The sequence below is a fragment of the Phyllosticta citriasiana genome (assembly GCF_038021145.1).
Source record: "Phyllosticta citriasiana strain CBS 120426 chromosome Unknown IWZ02scaffold_9, whole genome shotgun sequence".
Lineage (NCBI taxonomy): Eukaryota > Fungi > Ascomycota > Dothideomycetes > Botryosphaeriales > Phyllostictaceae > Phyllosticta > Phyllosticta citriasiana.
This window is the reverse complement of record NW_027117286.1, coordinates 919,417-936,758: the sequence shown is the minus strand read 5'-3', so window position 1 is coordinate 936,758 and position 17,342 is coordinate 919,417. Positions and strand designations below refer to the sequence as shown.

The following is a 17,342-nucleotide window of genomic DNA, read 5'->3' as shown; positions in this document are numbered from 1 at the left end:
ATCGGGCGTGGATGGTTCGGTGTAGGTGGGATGGAGACGTTGTTGTGGAGATGGAATGAACGCTTTGCTGAGCTGGATATAGTTTGTGTCTGCTTGTCGATTTGTTTTTGTATTCCTCTCGCGCCCTCCGCCACGCGACTAGTCACGATGCACCGTGCCACCATCATACTAAGCCACATACATGGCACAGGTTATCTCCCTCAACCCGTGTAAGCAATGGGCCATCCATCCCGTCCCGTCTCGTCTCGTCTCATCCCGCAGCCGCCTTTCAAACCACCACTCACAAAGCACATGGCCACACGTGTTGCGTATGTAGCCTTGGCACATACAACAGACGGTATCCCGGTACCCCACGGTATCTAGGAATGCAGGTACTGTACTGTACAGTGCAGACTGCTATGGAGCACGTGGGTATATGTTCCGTTATATGTGTGTAGTCCACCTATCTGGGCGCCTGTCTAGCAAGGTTGAAGAGCTCCGCTTCCCCGACGTTGTCTGACCGAGGGAGTGCAGACAGCCGCAGATCTATTTGCGTATTGGACTGTCGTACTGTGTCGACGTCGGTGTGCCCACCGGGCGATGCTTGCTCGCCCGCGCGCCGCAGTTCCGACTTTGATGCACGGGCACACCAACGACACAACAGACTACGCGTCAGTCATGACCGTTGTTTGTTGTCTGACGTAGAGTCTAGGAATGCATGGCAGGCGCTGCACCCAGCGCGACACACATCCACGTGTTCGGTCCGCAGCCGAGTGACGTAATGAGCAAGTAGGTATGTAGCAACCGACCTAAGAGCACGCAAGACAATGCCTGAAACATTCTTACTGCTGTCGGATCAAATGACGCGTAGATTCGTCAAACCGTGTCGCGGGGGGGGGGGGGGGGGGGGGGGGGGGGGGGGGGGGGGGGGGGGGGGGGGGGGGGGGGGGGGGGGGGGGGGGGGGGGGGGGGGGGGGGGGGGGGGGGGGGGGGGGGGGGGGGGGGGGGGGGGGGGGGGGGGGGGGGGGGGGGGGGGGGGGGGGGGGGGGGTGGGGGGGGGGGGGGGGCAGTCAGCTAGCTCGGCGATTACATGTAGTAGTAGTACAAAGAAGAAGCAGATTGCTGGGAGTGAAAAGGATCGACTTGCGTCTGTGTGGGTGATTCTTTGGGTAGGTAGTTTTAACGGGAGAGGATGAAGAAGAAGATTTGGAAATTCGCCGAAAACAACAAGAGAGAGCAACGACCATTGGATGATGGAAAAAGGTCGCATGTCGATTTCAAAAACGCCATTACCGTAGCCCCGTCCGTACCTTGATCCCGTTCCGCGAGGGAGAGGTGGTAGCTAATCTTCTTGCTGTTTACCCTGTCAACGCCAAACCGAAAAAAAAAAACCGACTTTTGTTGTTCTACTGCTGCTGCTGATCCGTAGGCGTTGAGGCTGTCATTATACCGGATGGCAGTGGATAGATTGTCATTAGACTAGTTGCTTGGTCAGCACACCAGGCAGCCGGGAGCATGAAGGCTGCAAAGCGAGGACACTAACAAAAGTCTTCAAAGACTATGTTGCCATACTGGTTGCGGTAGGAGCCGCCAGTGTGCTCAGTGGTAGCGGTGGTAGTAGAAGTGTCGGTCTTGTCAGTGCGAGGCCTCTTTTTGGCCTTGGCCGTGCGAGGTTGCGAGGTAGCCTTGCGCGAGGTGACGGTGCGCGAGGTTGCGTCGACGTCGACGACGACGACGACGACGACGTCGTCTGGGGTTGGTCGGAGTAAGTGGTGTTGTTTGGGCACGCGAGCAGACCCACTTTTCACCAAGACCCTTCCGCGATCGTCGGGGCGCTCTCCATACGCAACCTCTGCAGTTTTGGCAGCAGCAGCAGCAGCAGCTGGGCCCTCGTGTGACGACTTTTGCTGATGACGCTGTTGCTGCTGCTGCTGACGACGGCGGCTTGGTTCAGCAGCGGCGGCACAGCAGCAGCCTTGCAGCCAAAGCTTTGGGCTCGGAGCGGGCGTGCCCGTCGCCGAAGCGTAGCCCTCGTCTTCGGCAAAGTGCACATGCTTCCTGACGCGCCCACCTCTGCTGGATTCTTTTGCCTTCTTCTGGTCGTCGTCCTTCCGATGCCGGTCGCTGTGGGGATGCGCTCCTCGAGTCGTCGCGAGCGGCTTGGACCACGGCTGCATCTGGATAGCGGCTTCGGGTGACGACATCGACGTAGGTGGTCGGGGCGACAGGCTTGAAGTTTGAGTTGCAGGGCGCAGGAAGGCTTTTCATCCTGAGCCGAGGCGACGGGGCGAGCGTCTTTTGGGATGGTCGCGGGCATGGTGCGGAGGCACTTTGCGAAGCTCAAGGTTAGAGCGTAAGAGGCAGAGTGACGGATGATGGCAGCGGCATCAAGAAAAGGAAACAGCTGAAAAGGGGCGTCGACCCGTGTGCAGCAGACGAGATGATTTGGTGAGAAAGAAAAGCTCGAAAGAGAAAAAAAATCAAAGATTTTTCAGAGTCGGGGGAGGATGCTGGGATGCCTGGATAGACAGGAGCGGAGCGGTGACTGATGATCGACAGACGTCAAAGGGTCAAAAGGTGGTGAGCCATACCACTGGCGAGTCGGCTGGAGTGGTTGAAGAGTAAATAACCATGTGTGGCATTGTGAGATTATTGGGACGGGGGAGTGAGTGGAGTTGTTGATGCACGCGACGGATGGGAGAACGGGACGCGTTGGACTTTAAGGACGGGGGAGGGGGGGGGGGCAAGGGACCGTGAGTTTCCGTCAGGTCCGCAGGCCTGAGGTGCATTTTCCGGGGCTCTGCCAGGAGTCAAACCTATACCCAACACCAGCCGTTGATGGCACGCAAATGGAATCGCATCGTTTCAGCCGCCTGTGATGACGGAACTTGGGCCCATTTCTCGATGCAGCGATAAATGAATCTTCATGCGGCCGGCCACACAGTAGCGCCTAGGTTCCTGAGGCGGCCAGGCCAGCGACACAGCAGCAGTACAGGTGGGTAGCCTTGCCTACCAGGGCCATGGTGCTTCTCCCCATGGATCCCCTCCACTCGGCTCCCATCGCGTCATAGTTCGTGACATGGACTACCTACCTACCTACCTGCCTGCCTACCTGCCTACCTACCTGCCTACCTACCTTACCTACCTGCCTACCTACCTTACCTACCTGTGGCGGTACACCAATCCCAGATTACATCAGCCACTCTCCATCCGGGCACGTCGACACCCACTCTCTCTCATGCATCCCACCCGCCGTCCCTCCGCACTTTCGCTCTCCTCCTCTTCCTCCTTCCCCTCCTTCTGCATCCTGCGACCCTCCCATACTCTTATCCGACATGGCCCCCGACAGAGCATTTCTGCCGCATCATCCCGCAGCCGATCTTCTACACCTTCCGCATCCAAGCCTAACGATAATGCTTATCGCGACTCCCCGACCGCCGGTATTTCCCACCGCGAATCCCACGATCGCCATGACGCCCGCAACCTCCTGGCCGAGCGCGCTGCGGCGGCCGCAAAACTTTACCTTGCGCGGCATACTCGTTGGCCTCGGCATCGCGTCGCAATATGCTTCTCCAACATGTACTTTGGCTTGCAGACGGGCTGGGGTGAGCAGCATGGGCCATGCCCTCGCTCTGCTGGGCTTGCTTGGTTCAAGCTCATTGCGCGCTACCTGTCGATACCATTTTCGCCCGTCGAAAACGTCCTCGTGCAGTCGGTGGCTGGGAGCGTCGGCACTATGACCTTGGCTGCGGCTTTGTCGGCGTCATACCCGCGCTGCAATATCTGCTCAAGCCAGGAGAGAACGGGCCACTGGATATTGGCCTGTGGAAGTTGATATGTTGGTCCGTCGGCATTTGCTTCTTTGGTGTCGTCTTTGCCGTTCCGCTGCGGCGTGAGGTTATCATCCGGGAAAAGCTCAAGTTTCCGAGCGGAACTGCCGCTGCACTCATGATTGGCGTGATACACGGAGAGGACGGAAAGGGCGCTGTCATTCGCCAGGATGGCCCACGACCAGCCAATGGCGACCCTGACGAGCGCGAACGCTTGCTGGCTGACGGCGCATCGCAACGTCCTATGACTGATGCGCCTCCGCCGCACCATTACCCGGAGTCCCAGGTCGACTCCTCGACCGGCACCAGCGTAGACGAGATGAGCAACTGGAGGGCCAAGGTCCGCCTGCTCATCTTCTCATTCATAGTCTCTGCAGTTTATGTAGGTGGTTCTCATCTGTCCATAGGAAAAAATGCTCATGATTTTCAGACCGTCTTCAGTTACTTTGTCCTCAAGTCCGCGACGTGCCCATCTTGGGTCTGACACTGGCCAACAAATGGCTTTGGACGTTGAACCCAAGCCGGCTTACATCGGCCAGGGCATCATCATGGCCCTGAAACGACCCTCCACATGCTCCTGGGTGCCATTCTGGGTTGGGGTCTACTGTCTCCCCTCGCCAAGAGCAAGGGATGGGCCCCTGGACCCGTCAGTGATTGGGAAACTGGCAGCAAAGGCTGGATTGTGTGGTTGAGCTTGGCGATCATGCTCGCCGACTCTCTCGTCAGCCTGGGTTGGCTCGTTGTGCGTCCTTTGATCAAGTATGCCCGCGTATGGCTGCCACGCCTACACGACCACGTGCAGACGCATTCTTGGAGAGACATTCTGACTTTTAGAATCACGTCCCGCGACTACGACTACACTGCTCTAGATGGGACGGACCCTTCGTCTCACGCAGATCCCGCTCTTGCCTTGAAGCGCACTCACTCCTCTGCCCCTGAGGACGATGCACCGCCCGAACACCTCATCTCCAACCGCACCACCATCATTGGTCTATTCGTTTCCCTTCTTCTTAGTATCCTCGCCGTGCACTACGTCTTTGGGTCCATGGTGCCCCTACAACTCAACATCCTCTCGCTCTTCCTCGCGCTGCTCCTGTCCATCATGGGCGTGCGCGCTTTGGGCGAGACGGACCTGAATCCCGTCTCAGGCATCTCCAAGCTAACCCAGCTACTCATTGCACTTGCCATCCCACACGCGGCCAGCAACCCCAACGCCGTCGTCATCAACCTAGTCGCAGGCGCCGTGTCCGAGTCCGGCGCGCTGCAAGCCGGCGACCTGATGCAGGACCTCAAGACGGGCCACCTGCTGGGCGCCGCGCCCAACGCGCAGTTCTGGGGCCAGATGATCGGCTCCGCCGTCGGTGCCGTCTTGTCGGCCGTCATCTACAAGCTGTACACCAACGTCTACGAGGTCCCGGGCAAGCTGTTCGAGGTGCCGACGGGCTTCGTCTGGATCTTTACGGCGCGCCTCGTCACGGGCAAGGGGCTCCCCGAGATGGTCGGCACGTGGGCCGTGGGCGCCGGTGTCGTCTTTGCGCTCGGCACTGCTGCGAGGGTGTGGGGTCAGAGCCGCAGCGCCGGCAGGGGCTGGACCAAGTTTGTCCCTGGCGGCATCGCTGTTGCTGTTGGTGCGTATTTTCCCTGTCTCTCTTACCTCTTCTCATCCTCCTCCCCCCCCCCCCCCCCAAGTGCTTATTATACTGAACTTTCCATCCTCAGGCATGTACAACGTCCCCTCCTTCACCCTGGCTCGCACCATCGGCGGCATCATCAGCTTTGTCTGGCGCGACCGTCTCGGCCGTGCCGAGACGCCCATCATCGTCCTGGCCAGCGGCTTGATTCTCGGCGAGGGCTTGTTCAGCATTGTCAATTTGGCGCTTGCGAGCTTGAGCGTGCCGCATTTTTAGCGCGAGTGAAGAGAAGGGGAGAGCAGGTGTAGGTTTGCTTGATGCTGTTTTGTCATGGAAGTTGTCGGCGCAGATAGAGATGAATGGGTGCGTGGAGAATGACGGCGAAGGTGATGTTGTGAGTGAGCGTGTGCGCTTGATACCATTGGGTTCCTGTTGTCTCTTTGCTTGAAGCGTTTCCTAGCGCCAGCGCTGATTACTATTTTTTAGTATTAGACATTTTCCCCACCTTTTCTATCTACGACGAGATATGAAATGAAATGATGCTTCCATATCTGCTTGAGCCGCCAACTTAAATACAGGCAATCAGCAAGTGTACGACCAGTGTCCTTGCCAAATTGGCAAGCCCGTGTCCTAGGGCTTGATGTCACGAGAAGCTTTTCGGCCGGGCGTGACAATCATCGGCAGCGCTTGCTCCTACTAGACACCAGGTATTAAAAAGCAACCCCGATCTCCTGAAGGGTGGGCGTGGGCTCAGGCGCAGTGCGCAGCGCTCTTCTCTCTTCTCTTCCGTGGTAGGTCAAAGGGGGCCGCGTTGAACGAATGTTCGTCCTTGCATATCGCTTATGGGGGCTTGTCTGCGCTTGCGTACCATCGCTTTTTGACTCTTGACTTTCCTTCAGCCTCTTTTGCATTTGATGTGTACACAGCATCCCGAGTTGGGATGGTGCGTTGGACTTTCGTCATCTCATTGTTCAGAAATAACGAGTGGGATGGCGTCTGCTAGTGAGTTGCTGAACAATGTCTTTGTCTTCGAGACGTACTTGTTTTGGCACTTGCCACTTTACTTCCCCTTTCGTTCCGTCTTTTCCCTTTACTACTGCAGAATCTCTCTCAAAGCCTGGCGTCCAGCAACAGTTAGCTTACCTCCTCTGTCTGATTCCGCGTTCTCTCCATACCTTCCTTTTGCGCCGCCGATATCGAAGACCGACCACTCTGTCGTCGTACTCTGACAACCAGCAACTTGTCCACACACAATGCCCTCCACACACACCTCTATTCGACATAAAAGCCCCTTTTTCCCCTCCCCTCCCCCTCTCTCTTTCCTCCCACCCCCCCCCCCCAAAATCAAACCCCCAACCCAACCTAATTCCCTTCACACACCAACAACATGTCCGACCACCACAGACAGCGCGCGCGCTCCCGCACACCTCTATCTCGCGGCTTCCTAGCGAGCGGCAAACTGAGCGTGATAAACTACAACATCCTCAACTCGAACGAGCCCACCTCCGCCGCACCCGTCGACCCCGCCGAGGACGAGAGGCGCCGCGAGCTGCGCGACCTCGCGGTCAAAGCGGAAGCGGCGCGCAAGGCGAGGAGGAAGGCTGAGAAGGATGCGGCGAGGGGGAGGGATGCTGATGCTGATGCTGATGGGGATATGGGTGAGACTGAAGGGGAGGGGCACGGGCGTGGGCGTGGACGCCGGACGTCTCGCGCCGGTGGTCGTGCGGCTTCGGCTTCGGCTTCGGCTGGGCGTGGAAGGAGCAGAGCTGAGGGGGAGGGCAAGGGCAAGGGCAAGGAGGTGGATGAGGATGCGGACATGGTGATTGTGTGCAGATGCAAGCACAAGCACAAGCACCATCGGCGCTCCCACGCTTCTCATTCTCGTTCTCGTTCTCGTTCTCTCTCTTCCTCCGCTTCTTCTGCGTCGTCGTCGTCGTCCTCCACCACGACTGACAAGAACAAAGCTACTGCTGTCGGCGGCGTGGCTACCACTGACTTGAACCAGCTGGAGAACCACAACTACAACGGCAACAACAACGTGATCGAAATCTCCGAGGACGATGAGGCGGCGTTCCGCGCCGAGCTGGAAGCCGTTGATCAGGTTGCGCAGCTGCATGGTGGGAACCTTGCTGACTTGTCTGACGAGCAGTTGGAGCTTTTCTTGGAGGAGATTGAGTAGGGTGGTGGTGCGCGTCGTTGTGGGCGTGGTTGTGGTCTTGCTCGGACGAGATGGAGGCGGGAGAGGTAAGGTAAGTCTTTTGCTTGCGTATGTTCTTGCTGACCTGCAGAAAGGAAAGAAAGAGAAAAGAAGAAGAAAAAGAAAAAAAAAAAAAATCTCGTTTTTGTTTCTGGCTTTCGTTGGTAGGTGGGTAGACAGGTATGTAGGGCACTTCTTGCCAATTCAATTGTCTTTGCCTTGCTTCTTGGACTTCAATTTTGATATTTGTGGAAGGGGAATTTGTCAGTTGTCTCAAGTGTTGCGGTTGTTTCGATTTCTGGTATGGCAGATAAAAATTGACACTTTGGAGTTAAGCCTCTGTGTGGTGTGCTTGTTGCCACGACACGGGTGGTCTGTGTGTACGCCGACGAATATATATCTTCCCGGAGTTCTTCTCGCAGAACGACAAAACAACGCTCGAACATATCCACGAAAACTGGAAACTCGCTCTTGTTCTACTCTTGGCAACTTTTCCATCTCTTCTGTGCTCAATATAACTATAGTACGGTCTTCTCCCACGCAGAGTTGCAGACCCATGATGCTCATGCCCAACGCAGAACATGGGAGAATCAAAGCACTCTCGCAATTTCTCTTCCTCTTCGAGCACAAAGCCTTCGCAAGAGGGCGACTCTCCGAGCATCACTCAGCTCTCCATCGGTTCATCAGCTTGCGGCACAGACAACCAACAGCAACAACCTCACAAAAGCGAATTGGAGCACCTGAGCCTCGAGACATCTCCGCAGCACATTGTGAAGAAGCTTCACGGAGAACAAATTATCAACATCCACAGCGATGGTCGATTCATGAGCGCTCTGAGAGCCATTCACGCCTCTGACCAAGGCGAGGCCGCAGTCTCGAAGCGCCGCACATACACTGCTATCAACACCGTCACCAATAAAAAGCTTCGCACCAACACCGGACCACACAGTCTAGAGAAGAAGTCACCCTCCCCTGTCAAGAAACCTCGCCGCAAGTTGCAGCGATCTCGCGCCTTCAGCATTGACAGGTCGCCATCTCCTTCGGGACGCGTCTGTGAGTTCGAGGATGATCAGGGAGTGGGAGACGATGAGCTCTGTGCTCTTTTCAAGAAAATTGCCGGCGGACCTTGAAGAGTTCAAAGGACTGTGTAAGTGACACTTGATTCCGCAGATGACTGCGACTTCGTACCAGGGACTTCCAGTTAAGTGTTTTTTCAGACACTCTCCTGGTTTCCCAAAATACCTCATTCACAGTACCCTTTTCACAACATTTCTTTGTTGGAAACATTGTTTTCGGTCATTCGAAGGGAAATTTTATGACATGATGGGCGTGAGGAAGATTGGGGGGATGCTCATGGGGGTCAAACTTTCTACGGGTATGCTCCCAAGATTCGGACACAGTTAGACACTCTCTAACTTCATCCTAGGAACCTTTTCATGGCCCAAAAATTATTGTATCAATAACCACGTGGCTTGGGGGAACAATGTTTCTACTTCTGAAACCAAATGGCTTGCAATAACGCGACATCAAAGGCTTTCAATTAAGCTACACTTGCATAGTAACTTACGAAACCTAGACTGAGACCTCAAATGATTCCTCAAGATGCCGCTACCTTCAATTCCATTTTGAATTTCCCCAACATTCGCGTTGCCGTATCCAAAGTTTCTGCCTTGAGCTCGGACATCAGGCACCCACACAGCGTGCGAAGTTTGGTCGTGTTGGGGGCGCCAAACAATGCAAAGCGCAAGCGCTTGCGCGCTTTTTTCTTCGCCGTGACGCGAGAAACAAACTGTCTTCACTTCCACCTTCCAAACTCCATCTCATTGCAAGACGCATCAAAGCTACTTCATCCACTTAAAAGCTCTTCCTGCATTCAACTCCCGTCTACTCCCAAATATTCCACAATGACATCATCGGCGGGAAAGAAGAAGCCGTCGCCGGAGAACCTCCACAAAGTTGCTTCCGCGGATGAGCGAGACGGAGAACCCACAGTCATCTACGGTCCAAAAACGTACATCCATCGTGTCTACGAGAACCGGCACGGCCACCGCCCCTACCCATGTGAACTCAACACTCTGCGCGCGGGAGGCGTCCTCAATCGAAACTTGTTAGTTCTCGGACCATCACCGAATTCCAGGACCTCAGAGCGACGAAACCGATCCGGCCGCCATTCAAACGAAATGAAGATCTCAAAGCAACGCAAGCGCTCCCAAAACACGACTTCTTTGGCCGAGCAAAGCGAGTCTCGAGCCTGGGAGATGGCGCGGAAGAAGGCGACTGAGAAGTTGAAAGCGCCGGTGCCGGTGCCGGTGCCGGTGTCGGGAGCTGGCAGGCAGACTGCGCGGCGGACGAGTACTTCTCGGGACGAGGAGATTCGAAAGGAGGAGTGGAGGCGTGGTGATGGTGAGCAGAATGGGTGTGTTCATGAGGACGAGCTGCCCGATTGGATCCCTCGGGAACTTTATGAGGCTTTTACCTCGCCTGCGTCGCGGCCTGAGGGGAACTCTTCTATGAGAGAGGAGCGGCGAGGAGCTCCGAACGCTTGGGGGAGGAAGCTGAAGTAAGGCAGTGTGATTTTTAAGCTCATACCTTTTTGCATTTCTCTGCTCATCATCCTTTTGGGCTTTCAGACAAGAGGTATTCAGGCCACGGCGATGGCAGGATAATGGGTGCCGCTTGTGTTGTTCTGTGTCATATATTCCACCCCGTTTAATGTCTCTCATGGCCTGTTGTTTACATCTTCATGAGGGAAGCATTTTATATGCCTAGTCACTACGGCATAAAGCTCTACGAGGCCTCAGTTTGTTTCTGGCCTTGTCGAAATTGAACAATCAAACCAGACTCATTGCGGAACAAAATGACTGTATCAAAATAGAGGAATGAGGGGGATTGGATTTTGAAAGTCTTGTTTTTCCATCGTGTAGAGGGACAGTTCCATGGGGCAAGGTGGTTTTGGTTTGTGAGGTTGGCGAGCTTGCCGAAAGTCAACACGAAGGCTGACGCTCTGAATTCTGGGCGTTAAAGGAAGGTGTCAGATAATGGGCAACTGGGTGGTTGCCGTCGTCGATGAGCCTGTCGACCTACTTTTCTTCCTACATTGTTTTCCCCCTCTCCCCTGACATCTCCATTTTCGTCCCCAAACAACACCACCCTCACACCCACATCCAATCTTCATCGTCATCTTCAACTTATAACCATGAGCTCTTTAATGAAGAACGATTCTATGGAGAGCACCATGAAGGTCGACAACGCCGAAGTCCCCACCATCATGGAGTACGGCCCCAGGACGTATATCCACCAGGTATATCGTGCGCGTCACGGCGCACGCAACCCACCTCCGCCCTTCTCCAGCAACCAGGCGATTACAGCGCCCAAAGGACGTCACCGCACCACCGAGGGAGAATTTCCCAGCGGCAAACATCCGTGCCGCCACACTTGAGCTGAAGGTCCCCAAGGGCCGTCGCCGCGAGCGCTCCAACGCTCTCACTGAGCAAGGCGCCGCGATTGAGGCTTTGTATTTGCAAACCTCGTCAGCTGAGATGAAGGACGCTCCCAGCGCTATTGAACCCAGCAACACTCAGAGCACAGCCGTCTCCGACTCCAGCATGTCCTCTGCCGCTTGTGCTGCCAACTCGACGTCACAATCCATCAGTTCTCTTGGAGGAGCCTCTCACGTTTCCCTCCTAGAAAGACGTCGCCGTCGTCGCATCGCTGCCATTGTCGCTCCCCTCAACACATCTTCGGCACCACGTCTGGGGGACAGGCCTGATCTCTCGGACCAGAACTCCTCGGCGGACGAGTGATTTCCTCGCGAAAACGCTGCAGACAGCTCAGTAAGGGACAAGGTTCGTACACTTCAACTTGACCCTTGTGTCATGTGGCTGACTCTGATGCTCTCCAGCTTATCCCGGCACATCGGAGCCCACCATCAAGTAGCGAGAAGACCCGAAAGGGCAATAAATTCATCATGCGATGGAGAGAAGCAACAGCTATACTCAGGAGAGCTGCACAGTGGTATCGTCTGGAAGACAAGGTGGAAATGGTTTCGGAGGATTGAGTCTCTCGTCGCTTCTGGCACAGGGTCACTGAAGGCATTGTTCGACAATGTCATCAAATACGAGCCAAAACTCAGACAGCTCGGTAAAGATCATGTGTTGCGCATCAATTCCTCAGTAAATTGTCCTTGAAGCATCAATGCGTGCCCACGCCCGTGGAGAATTGCTCACGCAGACACTTTCATTTGTATAGAAGGGTATTGACCCACAAGCCTTGACAAGTTCCAAAGCATACAAATCTGTTGCGTTTCTGCATATTCTGGAATTTTCGAGTCTGTTTCTCCGTCAACTGACAAGATGGCCCCCTGGAATCTAGCCTCTGTAACTACCCCTGAGACACATTCGGGGTGAATTCAAAGCTCAAACGCAGTCATTCTTCCCAAAATTTGCCATGCTTCAATCGTTTATCATGAATTATGAGTTTTCAAGTTTGCGCCTTGTGGATTAGTTCGTTGCGGGAACTAAACTCGGGGAGAGAGGTTTTCAGTATACTACAGCCGGCGAGCGCACGTGCCACCCACGAATACCGCCAGCGATGTAAGTTGAAGTGCCTCAGCTTTGCGCTCATTGCACATATCTTCTTCTGCCTTTGGGTATACGACCTCCCACCAACTTCAGGCCACGGATACTCAGACAACACTCCACCGAAACCCTTTCGGAATCTATCACCTTTCTTCTCTTCTCAATTCCTACCTCGTCAGAAAACACCATCGGCTTCGTGTGCTTACGACTTACCCACCACGCCAACGCCGATCAATGCGCACTTCCGTGCAAGCTTGTTGATTCTGTTGCCGAGGAGGAGTCCTCCTGCGCCTCGCCGAGTCTCTGCTCATTAGCAATGATGTTCTCGGCCTGAACGAAGCCGCGCTTGATTATCGACATCATCTCATGGGCACTGGCGGCGCGCAAATGCGTATGGAGATTGTACGGTGTGGGCCAATCGCTGCCTTTGCCATACCGGTGTCTGCCCTTTTCGATGAGCTCCTTGCCGAGATTGCGGACTTTCTGATCATGTTCGAAGACCACTTCGACGGGGACGAGGGTTTCCACAGAGTAATGAAGGCCTCGAATCCCTTTGCAAATTTGAGAAAACGTTCCGGCAGGAGGTCGAGATGGTCAAAGTTCTTGTCGGGGAGCAGCACGAGCTGCGAGCCAGACAGGCCAGGCACATTGGTCTGGCCAACGGAAACGAGAAGAGAGGGCTTGTGATGATGAATGGTCCGGTTCTGAATGTTGAGAAATTTGGTAAGTGCTGAAACACGTTGTTCTACTGACAGATGCTAATTGTCCTCTCCAGTCCGCGCTGTCCTGATGCACAGCTGAAGCCGTCGAACTACGGTGCCGGAGGACGAGGAGGAGAGCTCAGAGTCTCTGCTGCAGTCTTTCATCAACGGTTCCGCTCCGGTCCTCGGAGAGTTTGGTAAGCAATGCGTGCCTCGAGTGGTATCTTGGTAAACGCTGACCGCGTTGTTTCTAGTCCGCGAACCTACCTTGCACACATCGGACACGGTCATTTGAGTCTGCTCTGTACATCCGACCCCCTTCCAACAGCCTTGACCGTGATTGGAAACTTCCGGCAGACAATGACATGAAGTAAGTGCCCAATGCATATTACGAGCAGGAGAAAGAGTAGGGAAGGAAAGACGTATGTCCACGAGGTGTTGAAATTGAATCTGATAAGACTTTAGTTAGAAGAAGGGGCAGATGAGAGGCGTAAGCGGGGAATCGACAGAGCGTTTCCTACCTAGTCCGATGAAAACAAGTAATAGACTTTCCCATCACAAGACATGCAAGCAAAGTGACAGGTATCTCGCCAATGCCGATGAATCGTCGATGGTTGGTAACAAATATGAAAGGGGAAGTAGCCCAAAGAAGCGTTACTGTCTATGCCAAACTCAAGGAGAAAGAAAGGTAAAGATCAAATGCCATGCTGCCAGCCCACCACCACGTTCACTTTATGCGGCCAAAAGAAAAAGAGACCAAGACGAAACGAAGGAGCAAAAGTAAAGGGAGATGCGCACAGCGCACACGGTGGGGAGAAACAATCAAAAGCCCAACGACCCACAAACAGCCCGACAACAACACCACATTGCCCACGTGTCGGCTCCAGACACGCTCATTCAGTCTCTCCAGCCCTCCTCGCCCCTCAAGCGTCCTCCCCCGCCCAAATCGAGCTCGCGCTCGCGCTCCCTCGCAGCAGGCATGGCGTAGCGCCGCTGCATACGCGGGAGATGCAGGCCCTCAGCTCTAGGGCCTCCGAATCCGAGGGCGATCTCATCGTCATCCAGATAGCCGATACGACTGCGCTCACGCATGCCAGGCGAGCGTAGGCGCCTCATTGAGCGACCACGACGCATCTGGTCGAGACCGATGGGGATGCGATCGTCCTCGTTGGGCGAGAGGTCGGCACCGCGGTATGAAGGGGAGCGACGGCCCAGTCCACGGCTGGGACTCAGGCCGAAACCGGGTCGTTGTCCCTCTGGCGAACTCAGTCTGCTGCCACGGCGAAGGTACGGACGCCTTTCACGTTCAAGGTCGCGGCTCAGATCGGCGTAAGGCATGGGTGGAGGGCCAGAGGGAGCTGAAAAGGCTCCGCGGCGAGACCGCAAGAAAGACGAGGTGGACGCGGGGGAGACGTCAGGGGAGGGAGTAGGAGTGCGAAAGCGCACGGCAGGCGGGGGCGAGCGACTGGTTCCCAGACGTAAAGAACCAGACGGCGAAGTGAGGCTGCGACCGATACTGCGGGAGCGGCGGAACCGACGGGGTCGAGGACTGTGGGCGTGGCGAGCTCGAAGATTTGTTTGTGCGCGGCTTCGGGAGCGTGGGATGGGTAGATGAATAGTACGCGGAGTGCTGGGAGACCGCTCTGTGAACAGTCGTTGGCGGCCACGACTACGGCTGCGACTGAAACTAGGACGCAGACGAGGACGACGAGAGGACAGAAATTGAGGAGGCGACAGACGGCCCAAGTTGAGAGCAAGGCCGGAAAATCGATCTGCGAGGTTGCCGATGCGATTCCTTGGTCGTAGGGGTGGTCCGCGTGAGAGGGGACGGCGGTTCTGGAGCAGGAACTCCTGCCCACTGAAATCTTCGTGATCCAGTATGGGAGTGCGGTCGTCGTAGATGTCCCTCCGCGGTGGCAGCCTTCTTCCAGTCTGAGTGGTCCTGCCCCATCCCCAACTACGACGGCGAGTAACATGCACGCAAACCTCAGGCCTTCTGGCTCTGCCTCTAATTCCTCCTCTCTCTTCACAGCACACACAGCCGCGAGTCAACGGGTCGAAAGAATGAGCACCACAGCAGCAGACTTCGCCATCTACCCAGTCACCACCTCCTCTTAGGCCGCTTCTCCACGCCTCCCTCTGCAGCTCGTCCTCTGCATGGCGAAGCGCGCTTCGTCTGGTTGGCAGCCGCGCTCTGCACAGGCTACCGCGTTCGCCGCCGCGCCTCACCCATGCAAGCTGAGGGCGTGTGATGAGCCAGTCGCGCGCGTTTCCCCGGTTGTGGACAACGGCGTAGGGAGCGGAATCAGGATTGTATCGGCGCGTATGCACGCATGATGACGAGAGACAAGGACAAAGGTTGGAGTACCATGGTTGATGTGCCGAGCGTCGAGACCACGGAACTGTCATGGTGAGACTTGCAGCGAAAAAATTCGATTTGAACGAAAGAGAAGAACTGGCAAGCTTGTCAGAGAAAGCAATCCGATTTATCTTGTCGGAACAACGTGGACTTGGAGAATGGACAGCATGCTGCCGAACAATCGGATTGTTCCCATAGCTTTGCCTCGACAAGTCAAACAGCCACGGACCGTAGCCAAAACAGCGGGAAGGGGATGGCAACGCCCAAAATGGACGGTTTGGATGGTGGACCAGGCGGGATGACGCGTGGAAACTGCATGCGTTTTCTAGATGCTGGCGCAAACCTGCAACCAACCGCAAAGCGCGTACCTGGCATCAAGCGCACAACATTGCCATGAGACCAATTGGAGATGGCTACATTGATGTATCTTCAGGTACAGTCGGATGACTATGCGTCTGCAGCAATTGATCGGCAAGGCTGACTCCTGCAGATCAGTTGCCGGGACCGTCTCCGCTTACGGCAAAAGCATCGACGACAGCCGCAGCGGTCCGAAATGATTTAATTGAGGGGTAAGCAGAAGAGAAGTTTTGTTCCGGGGTATAGCGCAATTAAAATGAAGTATCGGCAAACGTAGGGGCAAGGCAAAGGCACTGTGGATTGCTTTCCTTTCAATTAGCGCGTAACCCGCTCCACAATACGGAGGGTACTGATGGCGAAGGTCGACAGCCAGGCCACTAGGGCAATCAAAAGGACGGCTGTCAGCGCTTTTTGCTTGGTGCAGACATCTGCGGCATAGCAGCGCCTAGCGTTCTCGTCGCCCTGGGGCTGGACACAGGCCCACGTAGAGTCTGTCAATGACTGGAATGCCTGCGGAGTCTGTCAGCAGTGCATTCCTCGGCATGGGAAGCGACGCACAATGCTCAAATTGGCTGAGTCGAAGACGATGAAGAGTAGGTCGAAAAATATGAGTCGTAGCTTGGACTTTGGATTTCGCAGGCCAAGCGGCCGGGCTGTGTACTCATCGTAGGTGATGTAGCAAAGATAGACTATGGCAATCACATCTACGATGATGGCCATGTAAGTGGACGAACCGGCGTCACAGTCGTAGCCATCCTTTTTGCGGTCGATGAGGTGGAATATGCGGGCAGACAGACCCAAGGCAGCAGCGGAAAAGATGAGGACGTTGAGTCGAATAATGAGTGGAATGTAGGGATTGCGCATGAGGGTTCGCTGCAACACGTCAATAACAAATCACGTTCGTCACGTTTTGCACAGGATCAAACATCACACAAGCCTGCTACGAGGCGTCGAACGCTGCGGATGGTTTGTCTCACATGTATTTTGCTGAGGCGTCTCTTCCTCTTGTCTTGGGTGAAGAGCCAGAATCCCGGCTGCTTTTCAGGGTCCGGCGTAGTGGGTTCCTCGGGTTCCCATGGAGCGTCCAGATCCTTCATGTTTTCCCGCATCCAGTCACGCGACACGACCTCTGAGGGGTTGGCAGTGGATGGGGGGTTAGGGTACTGCGACGCCAGGGCGAATGACCGCCATCTCGACGCGACTTCGGTGGGCGAGCCGCTCGGCATGGGGGGCATGGCCTGGCGAGCATAATCATAGCGACGGCCGGCCGGGGCATTGGGTCGCGGAGAGGGTTGGGAGTTGTGGGTGGCCGGACGGATGGACTGCGGCGTGCGAGGGAGTAGAGCGGTCGGCGACGTCGTTTTCTCATGGTCTTCGCCAGGCGTGTCGGTGACGGAACGTACCCAGGCTTTCCAGGTGTTAGGGCGAGCTGAAGAGAGCGGACGATTGGGGTAAACATACGGGGAATGGTCCGTGGGGGAGAGTCAGCGTCAGCGGCCATGGCGACGGCGACGACCGCGGCGAGAACGAGCGGACGAGCGAATTATGTCGTAAGGTAACGATGTGGAGTGTTTGGGGGGAAGAGTTGGGAAGAGCCCCCAACGGGCTCCGTGGTGGAGAGAGCAATGAAAAGCTGGAGTGGAGGTTGGGATGGGATGATGCTTGGGGCAGCCGGCGGGTTTCCGGTTGCGCCTGGGCAGCCAGCAGGACA

General features: G+C 55.6%; 6 protein-coding genes across 6 annotated transcripts; 3 read left to right on the top strand and 3 right to left on the bottom strand.

Moving 5' to 3' along the window:
• Positions 1–1,517: 1,517 nt before the first annotated feature.
• Positions 1,518–2,183, bottom strand: IWZ02DRAFT_492048 (uncharacterized protein; the record flags this gene model as incomplete). Its single annotated transcript, XM_066769811.1, has 2 exons — positions 1,518–1,729; positions 1,781–2,183. 2 exons carry the CDS (start codon positions 2,181–2,183, stop codon positions 1,518–1,520), a joined length of 615 nt encoding a protein of 204 aa, XP_066621278.1.
• A 555-nt stretch (positions 2,184–2,738) lies between these two features.
• Positions 2,739–5,716, top strand: IWZ02DRAFT_522383 (oligopeptide transporter-like protein; the record flags this gene model as incomplete). Its single annotated transcript, XM_066770831.1, has 6 exons — positions 2,739–3,153; positions 3,355–3,685; positions 3,706–4,191; positions 4,251–4,287; positions 4,349–5,437; positions 5,529–5,716. Exons 1-6 carry the CDS (start codon positions 3,059–3,061, stop codon positions 5,714–5,716), a joined length of 2,226 nt encoding a protein of 741 aa, XP_066621277.1. The 5' UTR covers positions 2,739–3,058.
• Positions 5,717–6,827: 1,111 nt separating this feature from the next.
• Positions 6,828–7,619, top strand: IWZ02DRAFT_492045 (uncharacterized protein; the record flags this gene model as incomplete). Its single annotated transcript, XM_066769810.1, has 1 exon — positions 6,828–7,619. One exon carries the CDS (start codon positions 6,828–6,830, stop codon positions 7,617–7,619), a length of 792 nt encoding a protein of 263 aa, XP_066621276.1.
• A 1,796-nt stretch (positions 7,620–9,415) lies between these two features.
• On the top strand, positions 9,416–10,344 carry IWZ02DRAFT_456216 (uncharacterized protein; the record flags this gene model as incomplete). Its single annotated transcript, XM_066767839.1, has 1 exon — positions 9,416–10,344. A coding segment is annotated over exon 1 (655 nt), but the record flags the coding sequence as incomplete, so codon positions are not given.
• Positions 10,345–13,592: 3,248 nt separating this feature from the next.
• On the bottom strand, positions 13,593–15,771 carry IWZ02DRAFT_314639 (uncharacterized protein). The gene is made up of 2 exons (XM_066764114.1): positions 15,643–15,771; positions 13,593–15,370 (listed from the first exon to the last, which is right to left on the bottom strand). The coding sequence occupies exon 2, from the start codon at positions 15,322–15,324 to the stop codon at positions 13,813–13,815; it is 1,512 nt and encodes a 503-aa protein (XP_066621274.1). The 5' UTR covers positions 15,325–15,370; positions 15,643–15,771; the 3' UTR covers positions 13,593–13,812.
• Positions 15,636–17,341, bottom strand: IWZ02DRAFT_314523 (uncharacterized protein). The gene is made up of 4 exons (XM_066764112.1): positions 17,093–17,341; positions 16,609–17,039; positions 16,190–16,504; positions 15,636–16,141 (listed from the first exon to the last, which is right to left on the bottom strand). The coding sequence occupies exons 1-4, from the start codon at positions 17,130–17,132 to the stop codon at positions 15,947–15,949; spliced, it is 981 nt and encodes a 326-aa protein (XP_066621273.1). The 5' UTR covers positions 17,133–17,341; the 3' UTR covers positions 15,636–15,946.
• Between the last annotated feature and the right edge of the window lies 1 nt (position 17,342).